This window comes from Bombyx mori, chromosome W (genome assembly GCF_030269925.1).
Source record: "Bombyx mori chromosome W, ASM3026992v2".
NCBI lineage: Eukaryota > Metazoa > Arthropoda > Insecta > Lepidoptera > Bombycidae > Bombyx > Bombyx mori.
In genome coordinates, this window is record NC_085135.1 from 5,176,520 (window position 1) to 5,199,106 (window position 22,587).

At 47.2% G+C, this 22,587-nt stretch overlaps 2 protein-coding genes across 2 annotated transcripts; both read right to left on the reverse strand.

The window, feature by feature from the left end:
* Window positions 1–1,486: 1,486 nt before the first annotated feature.
* Window positions 1,487–2,584, reverse strand: LOC134201704 (uncharacterized). The gene has a single exon (XM_062676949.1). It carries the CDS (start codon window positions 2,582–2,584, stop codon window positions 1,487–1,489), a length of 1,098 nt encoding a protein of 365 aa, XP_062532933.1.
* A 16,148-nt stretch (window positions 2,585–18,732) lies between these two features.
* Window positions 18,733–19,536, reverse strand: LOC134201705 (uncharacterized). Its single transcript, XM_062676950.1, has one exon. The coding sequence runs from the start codon at window positions 19,534–19,536 to the stop codon at window positions 18,733–18,735; it is 804 nt and encodes a 267-aa protein (XP_062532934.1).
* Window positions 19,537–22,587: the final 3,051 nt, after the last annotated feature.

A 22,587-nucleotide genomic window follows, 5' to 3' on the forward strand; every position in this document is an offset into this window, starting at 1 on the left:
TGTATAATATGCTGCCTTTAGATTTAAAAAATATCAAGTCATTGAATGTATTTAAAAATAAATGTAATGATTATATAAGAAAAAATGTTCCCATAATATAGTTTCTAAGATAAATTTGTTAATAATAATAATATCCATTTATTTCAGACAGTTACATCCATAGAAATGATAGTATTGTTACTTAAGCCTACGTTAATAACTAAAAATACTAAATTCAATTTAAAGTAAATACCCAATTCCATTAATTTAATTTAATTTCATTTATTTAACAATAACTTCATATTTATACCTAAATATAAACAGGAAAGAAATATAATATCACATGATAAAAAATACCTTAAAATAAACCTAAGAAAACTATTGTAAACATACTACATAATATTATTTTTTAATCTTAATTCTACATACTTACACAAAACTCAATCATGCAATACACATAAATCATACAATGTATCAAAACAAATAATAAACGATTAATAATTAAACAATGAAATGAAAAAACAACGAAACTAACAACCTGCAAACATTTAACCAATGCCACATCCATGCGAACTAGCTCCTTGTGGCGCCAATATCTACCCGCCACCGAGCGGCCGGCCGGCTGGTCGAGGCGATCTGCTGTGGTAATCTACCCTGTTTATACATTTTAAGAAAATAATAATCTTTATAGTTTTTGTTAAATGTATTGTTTATAGCATAGCATCGCATGTTGTTACTGTAAATTATTGTCATGTACTGCACGATCCGAATTAATTGTAACTATTTTAATGTTCTCATTTAAGTGAATTTATGTAATTCTTTTGAGAATAAAGAATATCTTTAACCCGAAAGGTTTGACCGGCATTTCTAAGTCCAAAATTCATGAAAGGAAATTCAAACAAACCAAATGGCGTGGTGATCGCGGTCTTCGGGATATCCTCCCCCGCTGTTGGTATCTGATTATAGGCCTTGACCAAATCGATGACTGAAAAAATTTTACAACCAGACAAACTTTGTGAAAAATCGTGTATATGACGAATCGGATACTGGTCGGGTATTGTTCGTGAATTTAATTGTCTGTAATCACCACATGGTCGCCAACCGTTGTCCTTCTTGGTAGTAAGGTGAAGCGGGGATGACCATGGACTGTCAGACGGACGTGCAGTTCCGTTGGCTATCATAATGTTAAATTCTTGTTTTGCAATTTTAAGTTTGTCCGGCGCGAGACGACGGGGTGAGCATGCTACGGGTGGACCTGGTGTAGTGCGTATGTAGTGTTTCGTGTTGTGTTTGACAATACCTGGAGTACCAGCTGGGCGTGTTAGCTCCGGGTATTCAGCCAAGATAGCGTGGTACTTACTGTCGCCACCTGTCATTATCTTAACACTAGTAACACGATTATTATTTACATCTAGACTGGCTACAGTGCTCATATTGGTAAGACTATCGATTAATCTTTGTTGGCTGACGTCCACTATGAGTCGATAATGAGACAAAAAATCGACGCCTATAATGGCTTTTGTGACGTCGCAACAACAAAGCGCCATGGAAAGTTGCGGCGTAAACCTAAATTAACATTTAATTGCGTATAACCATAAGTGTCTATAACTGTACTATTGGCAGCACTGAGCTGATAACTAGTTTTAGCACGGCGTTCACACAACTTAGAAATAGGATAAACACAAATGTCACTTCCAGTGTCTATGAGGAAGTCTATATTATTGCTGCGGTCCTTGATGAAGAGGCGACCCGTAGAGTTGTGGCAGTCGCGAGTCGCCATCACTTGCCTGCTTGTCGGGTTTCCCGCCTTGTAGTCGCAGGGTCGCACGCACTTCCGCGCCTCGGCGCCGTGTTTGCTGTGGTACCAGCAAATGGGGTACCTGCGGTAGTGTGACTGCGACCGGCGTGATGATGAGTGGCTGCGTTGTCGTTGACGTTCACGTTCGAGCCCGCGCTCCTGCGGCCGCGGTTGATGATGCACCTGCGTCGCCAGGGCGCTGACTTTCCGCGTCAGCTCCGCTACTTGTTGGGACAGCCTGTCGATTTGTGATGACGATGATGATGATGACGTCACTGCTGCCGCAACGTCGTGTACTGGGGCTGCGATCTCGTGGACACGGTCGGCGAGCTCGGCGAGTGCGTCTAATGGAAGCGTCGACTGCGAAGCGACGATCGGCTGTAACGTGGTTGGTAGCCGGCTGGTCCATATAGTCCGCAGGAAGTCCTCCGGGATCTCCGGTCCGGTGAGGTGTTGTAGGTGACGCAGGAATTGTGACAGTTTGCGTGTACAGAGCTGCTCGTGCGTCAATAGCTGCTTCACCTTGTTACCGCGGGACGCCGATAACCTTTTTATCAGCTCCTCTTTAAGCCGCTGGTAATCGGGAGGACCGGTGAGCACGTCTTCTACCTCGGCGGCATATTGGCGATCGAGACTGGCCAATATATGATAAAATTTTGCCGTCTCGTCAGTCACTCGCATGATGGCAAATTGTCCTTCCACTTGCGCAAACCATATTTCGGGTTTTTCAGGCCAGAACGGTGGTATCCTGATGTGTGTTGAGGGTAGTTCTCTATTCGGGCACGCTGGCCCGACAGGCGACGCCATCTTGACGTGTCGCCGTGGTCGTGTAGTTACCTGCGAACGCGCCGTGTCCGATCCGCTGGATTCCGACATCTGCTCCTCCGGGGTGCTCGTAGTCGTGGGTCACCAGTTTAGTAGTCGTCGTTGATGGTGGTTGTAAGGTCACCAGTGCCGGGCGGCACAATAACGAGTCCGTAATTGGATGGACAGTTTATTTCCAATCACAGATAGTATAGCAATATTTAGAAGGGGAAATTACGGAGTACAGAAGGCACAGATAAAGCGGTAGCAAGTTCAAACACAGTAATACAAAATAGACGAAAGCAATAAATCGTAACGAAGCAAAAGAGTACGCGTAAGTCGAGGAGTGACAGTGTTAGCGTGGCGTTGATCAAACCCGACTGACCGCGAGCGGCGGCCGAGTCGTTGCGCAGGCGACGACCAGTACGTACGTAGTTATACATAGTCGGGGTCTTGGCTGCAAACTACCGGTTGCGCCCGACTATGCTTGTGTAAATAATATAATTTTGAGTAGTGTTGTGAATGTATAATTGTTTGGCGTACTTGTGTACTGTATGAGAGTGTGTTATAGAATACGTAATTAAATATGATATAATATTAAATATTGTGTAGGTGTACAATGTAAATTAATAAATAATATGAACAAATTTATTGAACTTATATATATATAAGATTGATAGTTAAATCAATTATAACAATTAATCTACTTGAAATTATTAATTTTATCACCACAAACTATAGCTCGCTCAAAAATTTCGATCCTGACTTTTTTTCGACGTTAAAAGTGACATGCCACAGACTATAAATATTCGAGAATACATGGTAATCTACGGCCGCCAGGGTGCGCTGGAATTATTCCTACATTTGTAATGGATTTTATGACCTGGTGACTGAGACCTTTAAGTCATGTCTTATTTTAATTTATATTCATATTTTTATGAAAAATGATATTATGGAGTGAAATGAAATGAAGATGATTAATTTGAGACATTAATCAACTGGGATGAAATGAAATGAGATGATATGGAATGAAATATAATCTCAGTAAAATGGTGGTCATTTACTAAGATCTCAGTGGACTTTTTGGAGGAAACCGAGAAGTTACTTACAGCGGCTTTGTTTAATTTTCCCACATTTGTGCACTTTCACAGATATTAAACAGTTAATAAACCACAATTATTACACATTTAAACCCGAAGAAACACTAAATAGACAAAATAAAACAAATCACACAACTTCACACCTCGCATTCCCGCCAAAAAGTCATTATTCCTACATAAACTGTAGCTTCAAGGGGATAGTTTGCAATTCTTATTGAACGGTTTATACATTATATAATGTTAATGTTGTTACTGTTAGTATTTTAGTATATGTACTGCCGAAGCAAGTACTGTTGTTACTGTTGGAGGGACAATTTTGTTTTGTAATGTAATACCGAAATACTTCACGAGATGGCGTTACAAAAAATCCCTTCCCAAAACTATAGAACCGTTGTGATTGTGAATATAATAAATAATATTTATTCGTAGGTGATTGTTTAAGATGTTATGAATATTTCAGTTTTGATTTCATCAAAATAACTTGAACTTTACTACTGAATTCCGAAGAAAATTCTAATTAAGGCTGAGTTAAGTTTAGCTTTTTATTTAAGCCTCTTACTGTAGTTTTTAAATTACATTTATGCGGACTGATTTTTCAAAGCTTTCAGATTTCAATTTTAAAATCTGCAATAATTAAGAACACAACACTTCATCGCCGTTGTGCAAGAATACGCTGACGTATACGCGTCGTTAAATACGTACGTCCTCCCCTCACTTCGCCGGTAATCAATGGCGTACATAAGTAGAATAAAGCCCCTATCCGTAACGATAGGATTTTTTAACGCTTACGGTCTCGCAAATCAACGTGATCAGGTTTCTGACTTTTTGCGTGACCATCAAATTGACAACTTTTTGGTGCAGGAGACCCTGCTTAAGCCCGCGCGCCACGACCCTAAAATCACGAACTATAACATGGTTAGGAACGACAGGCTCACTGCTCGTGGTGGTGGTACCGTCATTTACTATAGACGAGCCCTGCACTGCGTCCCACTCGACCCCCCCGCGCTTTCTAACATCGAAGCATCAATATGCCGAATCTCACTGACTGGACACGCGCCGATCGTTATCGCGTCCGTTTATCTTCCACCGGATAAGATTGTTCTAAGCTGTAATATCGAGGCGCTGCTCGGCATGGGGAGCTCTGTCATTCTGGCGAGCGACCTAAATTGTAAACACATCAGGTGGCACTCACACACCACAACGCCGAATGGCAGGCGGCTTGACGCGTTAGTCGATGATCTCGCCTTCGATATCGTCGCTCCGCTAATCCCGACTTACTACCCGCTAAATATCGCGCATCGCCCGGATATACTCGACATAGCGTTATTAAAAAACGTAACTCTGCGCTTACACTCGATCGAAGTAGTTTCAGAGTTAGATTCAGACCACCGTCCCGTCGTTATGAAGCTCGGTCGCGCTCCCGATTCCGTTCCCGTCACGAGGACTGTGGTGGATTGGCACACGCTGGGCATCAGCCTGGCTGAATCTGATCCACCATCGCTCCCGTTTAACCCGGACTCTACCCCGTCTCCTCAGGATACCGCTGAAGCCATAGACATCTTAACGTCACACATCACCTCGACATTAGATAGGTCATCGAAGCAAGTTGTAGCGGAGGACTTCCTTCACTGCTTCAAATTATCCGACGATATTAGGGAACTCCTTAGAGCTAAGGACGCCTCAATACGCGCCTACGACAGGTATCCTACCGCGGAAAATCGTATTCGAATGCGTGCCCTACAACGCGACGTAAAGTCTCGCATCGCTGAAGTCCGAGATGCCAGATGGTCTGATTTCTTAGAAGGACTCGCGCCCTCCCAAAGGTCTTACTACCGCTTAGCTCGTACTCTCAAATCGGATACGGTAGTAACTATGCCCCCTCGTAGGCCCCTCAGGCCGACTCGCGGCGTTCGATGATGACGAAAAAGCAGAGCTGCTGGCCGATACATTGCAAACCCAGTGCACGCCCAGCACTCAATCCGTGGACCCTGTTCATGTAGAATTAGTAAACAGTGAGGTAGAACGCAGAGCCTCCTTGCCACCCTAGGATGCGTTACCACCCGTCACCCCGATGGAAGTTAAAGACTTGATCAAAGACCTACGTCCTCGCAAGGCTCCCGGTTCCGACGGTATATCCAACCGCGTTATTAAACTTCTACCCGTCCAACTCATCGTGGTGTTGGCATCTATTTTCAATGCCGCTATGGCGAACTGTATCTTTCCCGCGGTGTGAAAAGAAGCGGTCGTTATCGGCATACATAAGTTTTGGAGTCGTCGTGGCCTAAAGGATAAGACGTCCGGTGCATTCGTGTTGAAGCGATGCACCGGTGTTCGAATCCCGCAGGCGGGTACCAATTTTTCTAATGAAATATGTACTCAACAAATGTTCACGATTGACTTCCACGGTGAAGGAATAACATCGTGTAATAAAAATCAAACCCGCAAAATTATAATTTGCGTAATTACTGGTGGTAGGACCTCTTGTGAGTCCGCGCGGATAGGTACCACCGCCCTGCTTATTTCTGCCGTGAAGCAGTAATGCGTTTCGGTTTGAAGGGTGGGGCAGCCGTTGTAACTATACTGAGACTTTAGAACTTGTATCTCACAAGGTGGGTGGCGCGTCTACGTTGTAGATGTCTATGGGCTCCAGTAACCACTTAACATCAGGTGGGCTGTGAGCTCGTCCACCCATCTAAGCAATAAAAAAAAAAAAAAAAAAAAAACATAAACCCGGTAAACCAAAAAATCATCCGACGAGCTACCGCCCGATTAGCCTCCTCATGTCTCTAGGCAAACTGTATGAGCGTCTGCTCTACAAACGCCTCAGAGACTTCGTCTCATCCAAGGGCATTCTCATCGATGAACAATTCGGATTCCGTACAAATCACTCATGCGTTCAACAGGTGCACCGCCTCACGGAGCACATTCTTGTGGGGCTTAATCGACCAAAACCGTTATACACGGGAGCTCTCTTCTTCGACGTCGCAAAAGCGTTCGACAAAGTCTGGCACAACGGTTTGATTTTCAAACTATTCAACATGGGCGTGCCGGATAGTCTCGTGCTCATCATACGGGACTTCTTAACGAACCGCTCTTTTCGATATCGAGTCGAGGGAACCCGCTCCTCCCCACGATCTCTCACAGCTGAAGTCCCGCAAGGCTCTGTCCTCTCACCCCTCCTATTTAGCTTATTCGTTAACGATATTCCCCGGTCGCCGCCGACCCATTTAGCTTTATTCGCCGACGACACGACTGTTTACTATTCCAGTAGAAACAAGTCCCTAATCGCGAAGAAGCTTCAGAGCGCAGCCCTAGCCCTAGGACAGTGGTTCCGAAAATGGCGCATAGACATCAACCCAGCGAAAAGTACTGCGGTGCTATTTCAGAGGGGAAGCTCCACACGGATTTCCTCCCGGATTAGGAGGAGGAATCTCACACCCCCGATTACTCTCTTTAGACAATCCATACCCTGGGCCAGGAAGGTCAAGTACCTGGGCGTTACCCTGGATGCATCGATGACATTCCGCCCGTATATAAAATCAGTCCGTGACCGTGCCGCGTTTATTCTCGGTAGACTCTACCCCATGATCTGTAAGCGGAGTAAAATGTCCCTTCGGAACAAGGTGACACTTTACAAAACTTGCATAAGGCCCGTCATGATTTACGCGAGTGTGGTGTTCGCTCACGCGGCCCGCACACACATAGACACCCTCCAATCTCTATAATCCCGCTTTTGCAGGTTAGCCGTCGGAGCTCTGTGGTTCGTGAGGAACGTTGACCTACACGACGACCTGGGCCTCGAATCTATCCAGAAATACATGAAGTCAGCGTCGGAACGGTACTTCGATAAGGCTATGCGTCATGATAATCGCCTTATCGTTGCCGCCGCTGACTACTCCCCGAATCCTGATCACGCAGGAGCCAGTCACCGTCGACGCCCTAGACGCGTCCTTACGGATCCATCAGATCCAATAACCTTTGTATTAGATGTCTTCAGCTCTAATACTAGGAGCAGGCTTAAGGACCTCGGTAACCGTACTCGTCGAACTCGACAAAGAGGTCGACGTGCAACCTAACCCATGAATCAGCTCGCTGAGTTTCTCGCCGGATCTTCTCAGCGGGTCGCGATTCCGATCCGGTAGTAGATTCATTCGCGAAGCAGCTGCTCTTGAGCTGTTAGGTCTCCTTCGGAGGCGCTCGGGTAGCTGTTAGCAAATCCCACCCCTCCTGGCTGAGCCTTTGCTCGCCCACCTGTCCTGGTGAAACTGGAAAGGCCTCCGGGCCACCAGTAATCCTTCAATCATAAAATAAAATAAAATAAAAGAACGAAACTATTTTTGTTGATTATCTTTCTCATTAATATAAGATTCTCATCATAAGATAATTAAAAATTTATATTTCGACTAGTAAATACTACTACTAACAATAATAATATTAAACTACGTATAAGCTAAACCTGGAAGTCGTAGAGGATTTCATTTATCTGGGCTCCGTCATAGCTAGTAATGGATCCTCCGAAAAGGACCTCAGAAGGCGAATCAGTATGGCAAAGAGAGCTATGTCCCAAATGGACCGTGTTTGGGTGGCGTTTTTCTCTACGGCGCAGAGACTTGGACCCTCAAGAAAGCCGACCGCCAACGCATCGACGCGTTTGAGATGTGGTGCTGGAGGAAAATGCTTGGGATTCGTTGGACAGAACACAGAACCAACGAATCCATTCTTACCGAGCTCAAGATTCCAATGCACCTCCGCACTACATGCGCGCGGAGGAGTTTCGAGATCTTTGGACATATCGCCAGAAAGAGAGGTGACAATCTGGAAAAGCTGCTGGTAACAGGCAAGGTATGCGGGAGAAGGCACAGAGGCAGAAATCCAATGCGCTGGTCGGACCAAATACGCTCCACTCCACGTTGCTATCCACACAGCCGAGGACAGGCAGGAATGGCACAAGATGATGCAGGAGAAAGTTATTAGAGGAGGCCACGACCCTCAGCACTGAGGATTATCGACGCAAGAAGGAAGGAAACTACGAAAAATAAATTAATATCATTTCGTATTATAGATAAATATGGGTAATTTTTCATAGAATTTTAGTTTATAATTTAGAACTGGTTCAAATAAAAACCGCCGCCTAAGTCAGCGTTTTTATTATTTGTAATAATTAATATCTATACTAATACTATAAAGAGGAAAGATTTGTTTGTTTGTATTCAATGGGCTCCGAAACTACTAAACCGATTTGAAAAATTCTTTCACTATTTGGAAGCTTCACTATTCCCGAGCGACATAGGCTATATTCTTTTTTGAAAAAAAATTAGGTATTCTTACTAAAACTCCAAGAACCCAAGGTGTAAAAAAAATTTACCTAAAATATTATTTACGTCGCGTGCCCTACGAAAACTATTGATGACAGAATAAAATAATGTACTACGACTTTATAAAAAACATTAGTATTTACAAAAAGTGTCGCGACAGCATATGTCTAACTATTATAATTATGCCGCAATAAGTGTTCTTTTATTTAAAAAATGTTCCTGGTAAGACACGGAGTGCCCCCCAACCTTCGCCAACTGGTGGCTTCCTACTTGGAGGACAGATCGGTCACGTGTACTGAGCACGGTGGGATCGTGCACAGGTTCCCGGTCGTGCGCAGTGTTCCACAGGGGTTGGTGCTCGGCCCTCTTTTGTGGAATATCGGGTATGACTGGGTACTGAGAGGTGCCCTCCTCCCGGGCCTAAGCGTAATCTGTTACGCAGACGACACGTTGGTCATGTCCCGGGGGGGAGTTTTGCTGAGTTTGCTCGTCTTGCCACCGCTGGGGTGGCGCATGTCATCGGCAAAATCAGGAGATTAGGCCTCGACGTGACACTCAGTAAAACCGAGGCCATGTGGTTCCACAGGCCGCGGAGAGTGCCACCTGTCGATGCCCATATCGTTGTTGGAGGCGTCCGTATCGGGTCGGGGTGCAGTTGAAGTACCTCGGCCTCATTCTGGACAGTCGTTGGACCTTCCGTGTTCACTTTCAGAACTTGGTCCCTCGTTTGTTGGGGGTGGCCGGCGTGTTAAGCTGGCTTCTTCCCAACATCGGGGGGCCTGACAAGGTGACGCGCCTTATACGAGGCGCCCGCGTAGGGCCAGTCACTGGCCGTGGGGGTAGCGAAGTTGCTGCAACGGCCGCAACGCACCATCGCGGTCAGGATCATCCGTGGTTATCGCACCATCTCTTTCGAGGCGGCGTGTGTACTGGGACGCCGCCTTGGGTCCTGGAGGCGGAGGCGCCCGCCGCTGACTATCAGTGGCGGGCTAACCTTCGTGCCCGGGGCGTGGCGCGTCCCAGCCCCGGTGTGGTCAGAGCGCGGAGGGCCCAATCTCGGCGGTCCGTGCTGGTTGCGACTTGGACACGGCAGAGCATACGCTCGTCGCCTGCCCCGCATGGGAGGGGCGGCGGCGTGTCCTCGTCGCAAAAATAGGAAACGACTTGTCGTTGCCGAGTGTTCTGGCATCGATGCTCGGTGACGACAAGTCGTGAAAGGCGATGCTCGACTTCTGCGAGTGCACCATCTCGCTAAAAGAGGCGGCGGGGCGCGTGAGAGATGCACAGGCCCGCCGCCATCGAGCGGGGTCCAGGGAGGCGAATCTCGCCCAAGCCCTGGCCCTCTAAGTGTTTCGGATCTCCCTCACGTGTCGGCCTGGGGACCGGCGAAGGGGGCCTAAGAAGATGACGTGCAAGCTGATCTGCACACGTTTTACGCATGAGCATCCGGGTGATGGAAGGCCGGCTATCCTCAACCCACGCTGGTTCTGACCCAGCGGGGTATTCCGTAGGATAGACCATTCTAACCGGCGCCATCTAGGCAGGCTTCGGACAGCCTGCCGACCGAGAGGGCTGGTGGTCGTGGCGCCGACGACCACCAGTCCGGCGTCCCGAGGGGGAGGGTAATGGGAGAGATGTGCTCCGCACTAAACGCTTCACTTTCCCCCCTTTGCCTTTTCATGAGCTCTGTCTCATGCGAGGTTTGGATGCTGGTTGTTGAGCGACAAGAGGTTTTAGTCGGTTCGACTCCGACATGCCCCGCCCTCCATCCCCAGTGAAGGGCGGAAGTCCGGCGATTTCCTCTTGACAAAAAAAAAAAACGTGTGGCACTCGGGAACTGCGGCGGTAAAGCTATTGCATAGCATTTTTTATCAACTTATGACATTATAATTAGACAATGATAATTTAATATTAAAACAATAATAAAACAAGACCACGCTATATTAAACCTTAATAAAGGCAAAACCTTAACTGTCCCCTTCATATTCATAAGCTAAACCGCGCGCGAGAGAGATGGGCAGACTTTTCATGATGCGCATGCAGTGTGACGTCACGCCACGCGCTTATTCACAAACACTACACAAGCGCAACGTGTGAATGTGTTGAACGCGAGCTACATGGTAGGCGGAGTGAGGGATGTTAGGTTTTTTTCGTTACGGAATTTCATGATTCGGTCGCCACGCTCAAGGCCCGCGATAAAAGCTATGCAATAGCTTAAAAATGTATGAACTTGTAATAAAATCTCCTTAGCTATACTATTTGTATCTGGCTGGTTTTGGTATCATTAAAAGTTTAAGTTCGAAAGAAGATAATTCCAAATTAAAATTAGGAAGATGTGTGATTTTATTTATTTTTCGTACTGTCAAGATGAGTGAATCTAATGAAGATATTCGATACATTTTAAAATTTTACTACAAAAAAGGTAGAAAAGCAACGCCAGCCGTGAAAAAATATTGCGATGTTTATGGACCTTGTGCAGTGTCTGTGAGAGTAGCACAAATTTGGTTTAAGCGTTTTCAATCCGAAAATTTTGATGTCAAAAATGCACGTCGCTCTGGTCGCCCTATTACGGATAAAATCGATGCCATTTTTGCAAAAGTGTGGCAAGATCGGCATATCAGTAGTTACGACGTAACTGAAGAACTGGGAATTGACCACAAAATAGTTATGGCGCATTTGAAAAAAACTGGGCACACAAAAAAGCTCACTGAAAGAAATCTAATGAACAGTGTACTCATTTGTGATTCTTTATTACGACGTAATGAAACCGAACCATTTTTGAAGAAGCTGATAACTGGTGATGAAAAGTGGATCACGTACGACAAGAACGTACGAGAAAGGTTGTGGTCAAAGGCCGGTCAGGCTTCACAGACTCTGGCAAAACCCGGGTTAACTCGCAACAAGGTGATGCTGTGTGTGTGGTGGGATTGGAAGGGCATTATACATCATAAGTGAGCTGCTTAGGCTTACTATACTATTTGACATTGGACGGTAATGGGTAAATTAAGTAAATGAAATTACAAATTTTACAGCGCCCCCCTAACCCACATCAACGCCCCCCCATTTTTTCCTGGGCCCCTTAATGCCCCCCTCTAGGTTTCAAACGCCCCCCAGGGGGCGTTATCGCCCACTTTGAGAAAGACTGCCTTAGACCATTCACGGCAATTTTTCCGCATTAGTGGCCAAACGAATCGTTGTGCAACGAGTTTGGCTGAAGCGTTGGGACCGGGGTGGCTGAGTGAATGAAGGCAATTAAATACCTTCTGACGCATCTCTCGTGGGACGAACGGCCTGGGCATCTGCGTACTGACGTCGCAGTACAATACAGATTGACTTCCAGGGACGCTCATCTTAGTCAGGCGTAAAGATGTTCCACCTGATAAATGTTCTGCCAGCTCCGGATCTGTGGTTTGTCTTTGCCCGAAACAAACCTTAGTCCGTGGTGAACTGGGAGATAAAGTCCAGATGTCTGTACTGACGCGGCGAACAGTTATGCTTCGGCTGCTGAAATACGTAACATAAAGGTTTGTGGTCAGTATACACAGTAAAGTTTGTTGCTTCAAGCATATGCCGAAAGTATTTTATGCTCTCATATATGGCGAGAAGCTCTCGGTCGTACGGCGAGTATTTTGACTGCGAGGGGCTCAATTTGCGAGAGAAAAATGCTAACGGCTGCCAATTTCCACCCTTAAGTTGCTGGAGTACTCCGCTTATTGCAGAGTGCGAAGTGTCTGTCACGAGACTCAACTTTGCTTGAGTATCGGGATGGGCTAGGAGAGCTGCATTGCATAGGCTGGTTTTGCAGTCTTGGAAGGCTTGCAATGACGTCCCCTCAATAACGACGGGTTGTGCACCTTTAACGGAACCAACTAGCAATGCGTTGAGAGGCGCTTGTATCTGGGCAGCATTGGGTAGGAATCGGCGATAAAAATTTATCATGCCCAAAAATCGTCGGAGTTCTCTGACGGTTTTTGGGACAGGAAAATTTGAGATTGCCTCGACCTCGCTTACCAGAGGCTTGGTACCTTTTTCGGAGATTTGGTAACCCAAAAACGTGACTTCTGGGACGCCGAAGACACATTTGGTAGTATTAACCAAAACGCCATACTCTTACATGCGTGTAAAGAGTTGGTGCAGGTGGTCTTCGTGCTCCTGGGTTGACCTGCTAAAAATTAAAAAATCGTCGATATAAGGAAATGTAAAATCCAGTCCACGCGTCATCTCGTCAGCGAATCTTTGAAAAGTTTGCGCGGCATTGCGCAGCCCGAACGTCATATACGGAAATTCGAATAATCCAAAAGGTGTTGTGATCGCTGTCTTTAAAATGTCGTCCTTAGCTACTGGTATCTGATTATAAGCTTTTTGTAAATCCACTACCGAGAAAATTGTGCATCCGGACAAACAATGTGAAAAGTCATCTATATGACGAATATGGTATTTGTCGGGTATGGTTCGTGCGTTTAATGACCTGTAGTCGCCACATGGACGCCAGCCGTCGTCTTTTTTTTTCGACACCAGATGCAGTGGTGATGCCCAAGGACTGCAGGAAGGGCGTGCCGTGCCGTTACGTAGCATGGCATCGAACTCCTGCTTGGCGATTTTTAATTTATCTGGGGCGAGACGACGGGGCGGCAGCGATACAGGTGGACCTGGTGTGGTGATGATGTGGTGTGTCGTGTGGTGTCTGACGATACCCGGAGTACCAGCGGGGCGAGTTATTTCCGGATATTGTGCTAAAATATTGTGATACCACTACCACCAATTGGAATTTTTACACTCGTGACAAGACAATTATTTTTACATATGGATGTTACAAACTTAAGGTTGGTTAAAGTATCAATAAGTTGTTGGTTGCTGATGTCAACAATAAGGTTGTAATGTGAAAAAAAATCAACACCAATAATAGCCATCGTGACATCAGCAACAACAAAGCGCCATGGAAAGTCACGACGTAAACCTAAATTAAGATTAAGTTCGATATATCCATACGTATCTATCACTGAACCATTCGCGGCACTGAGTTGAAAAGAGGTTTTATAACGACGCTCTCGAAGTGCGGACACTGGGTAGACACAAATATCACTACCGGTATCAATAAGAAATTGATTTTTAGTTTTACTGTCCGTGATGAAGAGGCGACCCGTGGTGTTGCGGCAGTCTTGTGTCGTCATCAGCGACTGTCCGGACTGTTGACTGTTTTCCTTTTTTTGTGTGTGTTTTGTGTACCTTTTTTATTTTTTATGATTGAAGAATTACTGGTGGCCCGGAGGCCTTTCCAGTTTCACCAGGATAGGTGGGCGAGCAAAGGCTCAACCAGGAGGGGTGGGATTTGCTAACAGCTACCCGAGCGCCTCCGAAGGAGACCTAACAGCTCAAGAGTAGCTGCTTCGCGAATGAATCTACTACCGGATCGGAATCGCGACCCGCTGAGAAGATCCGGCGAGAAACTCAGCGAGCTGATTCATGGGTTAGGTTGCACGGCGAACTCTTTGTCGAGTTCGACGAGTACGGTTACCGAGGTCCCTAAGCCTGCTCCTAGTGTTAGAGCTGAAGGCGTCTAATGCAAAGGTTATTGGATCTGATGGATCTGTAAGGACGTGTCTAGGGCGTCGACGGTGACTGGCTCCCGCGTGATCAGGATTCGGGGAGTAGTCAGCGGCGGCAACGATAAGGCGATTATCATGACGCATAACCTTATCGAAGTACCGTTCCGACGCTGACTTCATGTGTTTCTGGATAGATTCGAGGCCCAGGTCGTCGTGTAGGTCAACGTTCCTCACGAACCACGGAGCTCCGACGGCTAACCTGCAAAAGCGGGATTGTAGTGATTGGAGGGTGTCTATGTGTGTACGGGCCGCGTGAGCGAACACCACACTCGCGTAAGTCATGACGGGCCTTATGCAAGTTTTGTAAAGTGTCACCTTGTTCCGAAGGGACATTTGACTCCGCTTACAGATCATGGGGTAGAGTCTAACGAGAATAAACGCGGCACGGTCGCGGACTGATTTTATATGCGGGCGGAATGTCATCGATGCATCCAGGGTAACGCCCAGGTACTTAACCTTCCTGGCCCAGGGTATGGGTTTAAAGCGAATATGGTAAGCGTAGAAATGATAGACAGTTTACGTTACAATGTTACATTCACTTAAGTTTATTAGAAGGAGAAAGTTAGACACAGTTCACAGACGAAGAGTAGAACAGAAATTGAAGTACAGATCACGAAACAGCCAAACACAGGAAAAGGAAACAAATTTACAAATTCAACTTTAAACTAAACATAAACGTTAAGCAAACTATGCGCAAGCACTGCGAAGCGGGTTAGCAAATAAAATACGACAATCATCCGACGGCAAGACTGGTTACGGACTGGCCGGCCGATCGATTGGAAGACGCGGGTGATGTGCGCGCGCGCGGGGGCCACCCGTAGTGCTTGCGCACGGTGCGTCATTGCTAACTATATATAAATGATGTTTGTCACAAAAGTAGACAATATTAAAAATTAATATAATTTCTCAATCATCGATATATACATAAAATTTTATTTATGTAACTACATAGTTACCCTACATCACCCCCCTCCAGAGACCGGGTTACGGGCGATAATAGTCCGGAAATCTGACCCTACGCCCCGATCTAGTTCGACGAGTATGCTCTTCGGCTTCCGGTAGCACCCGATCGTCTGTGTGAGGAGTACGTAAGTGTGTGTGGTTGGTATGTGTGTGTGGTGTACGTGTGGGCTGTGTAAGTGCTGTGGTGTCTGGGTCATGTAGTATGTAGGCCGGCTTGATGCGATCTACGGATACCGTGACCTTCTTACCATTGGCTATGATCGTGAAGACTTTATCCCCACGCTGAACCACTTCGAATGGTCCAGTGTATGCTGGTTTCAAAGTTCCACCGACAGTACAGTCACGCAGGAATACGTGACTGCAAGTGGCCAAATCTTTGAAAACGAACGTGGTCTTTTTCTGATTGCTATGGCGAGACGCAGGCGTTGGCTTCAAATTTTGCACAATACCACGTAGCTTTGACGCAGATTCTGTCAAGACTGGTGTACCGCCAAAATCTGGTTCTGTGTTAAAAAATTCACCTGGCAAACGAAGTGGCTCACCATAGAGTAGTTCAGCGGAGGTGGTTTGAAGGTCTTCTTTGAAAGCGCTGGGGATGCCCAGTAAGACCAAAGGAAGGGAGTCGACCCAATTTGCACTCTCGTGGCAGATTATGGCAGCTTTAAGCTGCCTGTGGAATCTTTCCACGATTCCATTGCACGATGGATGGTATGCAGTTGTCCGTCGATGCTGAAAACCTATGAATTGTGCAAGACTTCTGAATAGGGCTGACTCGAACTGTGCCCCACGATCGCTAACAATGTCAGCAGGGCACCCGAATCGCGAAATCCACCCACTGACTAAGGCTTTAGCTACGGCTTCCGCAGTGATGTCGGTCAAAGGGATAGCCTCTGGCCACCGTGTAAAGCGGTCGATCGCCGTGAGGCAGTAACGATACCCTTGTGAAACTGGCAGAGGGCCAACCAGGTCAATATGAACAAATTTGAACCTGGCTGCGGGAAGTTTGAATGTTCCCATGGGTGAACTTACGTGTCTCGTGACTTTGGAGCGCTGGCATGCTAAGCATGTACGGACCCACTCTCTGCAGTCCCGTTGGACGCCTGGCCATACGTACCTCTCTGAGACAAGCTTCGCCGTGGCGTTAGCACCTGGATGGCTTAGAGAGTGTAAGCTCTCAAAAGCTTTCCGCCGAAGCACTTTGGACATGAAAGGTCTCAGGGTCGCGGTCGAGTCATCGCACCAGAGCTCATATTGCGACCCGGGCAAATTTATTTTTCTTAGGCGCAGTGAGCTCTTACCTTCCACGATCAGTTGCTCTAGCTCTTTATCAGACTGCTGGGCAAGGGCCAGCTGGTCCAAATTTAAAGGCTGCACAACTTCCTCAATTCTTGAGAGGGTATCGGCCACCACGTTGTCCTTACCTGAAATATGACGGATGTCGGTGCTGAACTGCGCGATTAGGTCTAGATGCCTAAACTGCCTAGGAGAGCAGTTCTCCTTCCGATTATGGAAGGCAAACGTGAGTGGTTTGTGGTCCGTATAGATCACAAAGTCGCGAGCCTCGATCATGTGGCGGAAGTATTTTACGCTCTCGTAAATGGCGAGGAGCTCTCGATCATACGGTGAGTACTTTTGCTGGGTGGGACTCAGCTTATGAGAGTAGAAGGCTAGAGGCTGCCACGCATCTCCATTGTGCTGTTGGAGGACAGAACCTATAGCGCTGTCGGACGCGTCAGTTACCAGTGCCAGCCTGGCGTCGCATTTTGGATGAGCCAGCAAGGCGGCCTGACAGAGGCCTTCTTTGCAGGCTTCAAATGCCTTCGATGCCTCACCTGTCATGTCGATTGGTTGAGAGCCTTTGACTGATCCTGTTAGCAACGCGTTGAGGGGTCCTTGATGTTGGGCCGCGTTAGGGATAAACCGCCTATAGAAGTTTATCATCCCTAGAAACCTGCGTAGCTCCCTAACAGTCTTGGGGGTAGGAAAGCTCTTTATAGCGTCGACCTTCTCTGGCAGAGGAGTCGTTCCTGCAGCTGAGATGCGGTACCCCAAAAACTTGACCTCCGAGGCACCGAATACACATTTAGAAGTGTTGATGACCATGCCATACTCACGCAATCTGCTAAACAGCTGATGAAGGTGTTCTTCATGGGTGCTCTGGTCTTTAGAAAACACTAAAAAATCATCTAGATAGGCGTATGTAAAATCTAGACCCCTTACCATTTCATCTACGAAGCGCTGAAATGTCTGTCCGGCATTACGAAGTCCGAACGTCATGTACGGAAATTCGTACAGGCCGAACGGCGTTGTTATGGCGGTGTTCGCGATGTCGCCTGGATGTACGGGTATCTGATGGTAAGCCTTCACTAAATCGATGGTTGAAAATACACTGCTACCAGATAGACTATGTGCAAAGTCGTGGATGTGTTTGATTGGGTACCGGTCGGGGATTGTTCGAGCGTTCAACATACGATAATCGCCACAGGGACGCCATCCGTTGTCCTTTTTAGAGGCGAGGTGAAGCGGCGACGCCCATGCCGAATCTGATGGACGACAGGTACCAATTTGTAGCATAGCATTAAACTCAGCCTTAGCTATTTTTAATTTTTCAGGCGCCAATCGGCGCGGTGTACATGATACAGGCGGCCCAGGTGTGGTGCGTATGTGGTGTACAGTATTGTGACGAGGTGTGGTGTTTATTCCATGAGGACGAGTAATCTCGGGGTATTTTGCTAGTATGTCATGATACACAGACTTACCGGACATTACCTTGACCGAAGAAACATCCTCATTAGTGCGGGCAAGCAAACCCGGGGACGCTAGCATTGTGCTGCCATCGATTAGGCGTTGATTGCGAATATCTACAACAAGATTATAATGTGACAGAAAATCAACCCCTATTATCGCCTTTGTAACGTCGGCTACTATAAACCGCCAAGCGAAGTCGCGGCGCAAGCCTAGGTTTAGTACAAAGTGGGCGTACCCATATGTATTTATTACCGAACCGTTTGCCGCACTGAGTTCATAACCGGTTTTAAAGCGTCTTTCTTTGAGCAATGTTTTAGGAAAAACACACAAATCACTTCCCGTGTCCACTAAAAACTGTATTTTAGTCCTTTTATCCACCACAAATAAACGGCCGGTACTGGGTCAGTCGACGGCCATGCTTACCGGCTGCCCGTTTCTTTTCCCGCGTAGTCGCAAGGTTTCACGCATTTGTGCGCCTTCGATCCATGCTTCATATGATACCAGCAGGTGGGAAACTTCCGGTAGTTGGACTGCGACCTGGTGCTGGTAGACAATGAACGGCCACGACGTCTATACGTCGATCTATCTCTCGGACGTGACATTCGATGTAACTTGGCTGACAGAGCTTGTACCTGCTTAGTGAGCGCCGCAATCTGCTGGTCTCCCGTTGTGGATGAAGCGGAAGCTGTTACGACCTGCAAACCTGGTGCCGCTATATCCATAATCTGGTCTGCCAGTTCCGAAACCTCTTCCAGCTGTAATTTGCTTTGGGAGGCGATGATGGTCTGGACACCGCTGGGAAGGCGACTGGTCCATACGGTCCGGATAAAGTCATCGGGAACACCTGGACCTGCGAGCTGCTTTAAATGTCGCAGAAAAATCGACGGCTTCCTATCCCCCAGTTCTTCGTGGTTTAACAGCTGCATGACCTGGCGTTCGCGTGATTGCGTGAGCCGTTTTATCAGCACGGTTTTCAGGCGCTGGTACTTATCCGCTGCGGCGGGGGATGTGATTACACCTTCCACAATCTCTGCGTAATTTGCCTCCAGCTGTGAGATAGCGTAGTGGTACTTAGTCTCATCCTGTGTCACCTTTGCCAAGGCAAACTGGCTTTCCAAAGCTGCAAACCACAATTCTGGTTTTGTCGGGTAGAAAGCAGGTACCCGCACGCCGACACGGTTAACGTTCGAATCTCCATCTTTATTGTCGTCTTTGTTTGCCATTGTGTTCTAATTTGGGGTCACCAGTAAAGCGAATATGGTAAGCGTAGAAATGATAGACAGTTTACGTTACAATGTTACATTCACTTAAGTTTATTAGAAGGAGAAAGTTAGACACAGTTCACAGACGAAGAGTAGAACAGAAATTGAAGTACAGATCACGAAACAGCCAAACACAGGAAAAGGAAACAAATTTACAAATTCAACTTTAAACTAAACATAAACGTTAAGCAAACTATGCGCAAGCACTGCGAAGCGGGTTAGCAAATAAAATACGACAATCATCCGACGGCAAGACTGGTTACGGACTGGCCGGCCGATCGATTGGAAGACGCGGGTGATGTGCGCGCGCGCGGGGGCCACCCGTAGTGCTTGCGCACGGTGCGTCATTGCTAACTATATATAAATGATGTTTGTTACAAAAGTAGACAATATTAAAAATTAATATAATTTCTCAATCATCGATATATACATAAAATTTTATTTATGTAACTACATAGTTACCCTACAGGTTGTCTAAAGAGAGTAATCGGGGGTGTGAGATTCCTCCTCCTAATCCGGGAGGAAATCCGTGTGGAGCTTCCCCTCTGAAATAGCACCGCAGTACTTTTCGCTGGGTTGATGTCTATGCGCCATTTTCGGAACCACTGTCCTAGGGCTAGGGCTGCGCTCTGAAGCTTCTTCGCGATTAGGGACTTGTTTCTACTGGAATAGTAAACAGTCGTGTCGTCGGCGAATAAAGCTAAATGGGTCGGCGGCGACCGGGGAATATCGTTAACGAATAAGCTAAATAGGAGGGGTGAGAGGACAGAGCCTTGCGGGACTCCAGCTGTGAGAGGTCGTGGGGAGGAGCGGGTTCCCTCGACTCGATATCGAAAAGAGCGGTTCGACAAGAAGTCCCGTATGATGAGCACGAGACTATCCGGCACGCCCATGTTGAATAGTTTGAAAATCAAACCGTTGTGCCAGACTTTGTCGAACGCTTTTGCGACGTCGAAGAAGAGAGCTCCCGTGTATAACGGTTTTGGTCGATTAAGCCCCACAAGAATGTGCTCCGTGAGGCGGTGCACCTGTTGAACGCATGAGTGATTTGTACGGAATCCGAATTGTTCATCGATGAGAATGCCCTTGGATGAGACGAAGTCTCTGAGGCGTTTGTAGAGCAGACGCTCATACAGTTTGCCTAGAGACATGAGGAGGCTAATCGGGCGGTAGCTCGTCGGATGATTTTTTGGTTTACCGGGTTTATGTATGCCGATAACGTCCGCTTCTTTCCACACCGCGGGAAAGATACAGTTAGCCATAGCAGCATTGAAAATAGATGCCAACATCACGATGAGTTGGATGGGTAGAAGTTTAATAACGCGGTTAGATATACCGTCGGAACCGGGAGCCTTGCGAGGACGTAGGTCTTTGATCAGGTCTTTAACTTCCATTGGGGTGACGGGTGGTAACGCATCCGAGGGTGGCAAGGAGGCTCTGCGTTCTACCTCACTGTCTACTAATTCTACATGAACAGGGTCCGCGGATTGAATGCTGGGCGTGCACTGGGTTTGCAATGTATCGGCCAGCAGCTCTGCTTTTTTGTCATCATCAAACGCCGCGAGTCGACCTGAGGGGCCTACGAGGGGGGGCATAGTAACAACCGTATGCGATTTGAGAGTACGAGCTAAGCGGTAGTAAGATTTTTGAGAGGGCACGAGTCCTTCTAAGAAATCAGACCATCTGGCATCTCGGACTTCTGCGATGCGAGACTTTACGTCGCGTTGTAGGGCACGCATTCGAATACGATTTTCCATGGTAGGATACCTATCGTAGGCGCGGATCGAAGCGTTCTTAGCTCTAAGGAGTTCCCTAATATCGTCAGGCAATTTGAAGCGGTGGAGGAAGTCCTCCGCTACATCTTGTTTCGATGACCTATCTAATGTCGAGGTGATGTGTGACGTTAGGATGTTTATGGCTTCAGCGGTATCCTGAAGAGACGGGGTAGAGTCCGGGCTAAACGGGAGCGATGGTGGATCAGATTCAGCCAGGCTGATGCCCAGCGTGTGCCAATCCACCACAGTCCTCGTGACGGGAACGGAATCGGGAGCGCGACCAAGCTTCATAACGACGGGACGGTGGTCTGAATCTAACTCTGAAACTACTTCGATCGAGTGTAAGCGCAGAGCTATGTTTTTTAATAACGCTATGTCGAGTATATCCGGGCGATGCGCGATATTTAGCGGGTAGTGAGTCGGGGTTAGCGGAGCGATGATATCGACGGCGAGATCATCGACTAACGCGTCGAGCCGCCTGCCATTAGGGGTTGTGGTGTGAGAGTTCCACCTGATGTGTTTACAATTTAGGTCGCCCGCCAGAATGACAGAACTTCCCATGCTGAGCAGCGCCTCGATATCACTGCTTAGAACGATCTTATCCGGTGGAAGATAAACGGACGCGATAACGATCGGCGCGTGTCCCGTCAGTGAGATTCGGCATACTGATGCTTCGATGTTAACGAGCGCGGGGGGATCGAGCGGGATGCAGTGCAAGGCTCTTCTGTAGTAGATGACGGTACCACCACCACGAGCAGTGAGTCTGTCGTTCCTAACCATGTTATAGTTCGCGATTTTAGGGTCGCGGCACGCGGGCTTAAGTAGAGTCTCCTGTACTAAAAATATGTCAATTTGATGGTCACGCAAAAAATCACAAACCTGATCACGTTGATTTGCGAGACCGTATGCGTTAAAAAAACCTATCGTTACGGATAGGGGTTTCAGCCTACTTTTGTAGGCCATTGATTACCGGCGGAGTGAGGGGAGGACGTACATATTTAACGACGCGTATACGTCGGCGTATTCTTGCACAACGGCGATGAAGTGCTGTGCAGTGGAGGCGGCGCGTATGGCATCACCTAAAGCGTTAACGCGCTCAAAGTTAATCGATTGAAAGAAGTCGATCGCTAGAGCAAGATTGTCGGACGCTGTCGGAGGGAAATTCGCGGGGGAGGGGCGTATCGCGGGGGCGGGACGAGTCGCGGGGGCGGGACGAATCGCGGAGGAGGGAGTTGTA

Coding starts and splice junctions, on each gene's coding strand:
- LOC134201705 (XM_062676950.1), bottom strand. CDS start 19,536: ATGGCAAACAAAGACGACAATAAAGATGGAGATTCGAACGTTAACCGT.
- LOC134201704 (XM_062676949.1), bottom strand. CDS start 2,584: ATGGCGTCGCCTGTCGGGCCAGCGTGCCCGAATAGAGAACTACCCTCA.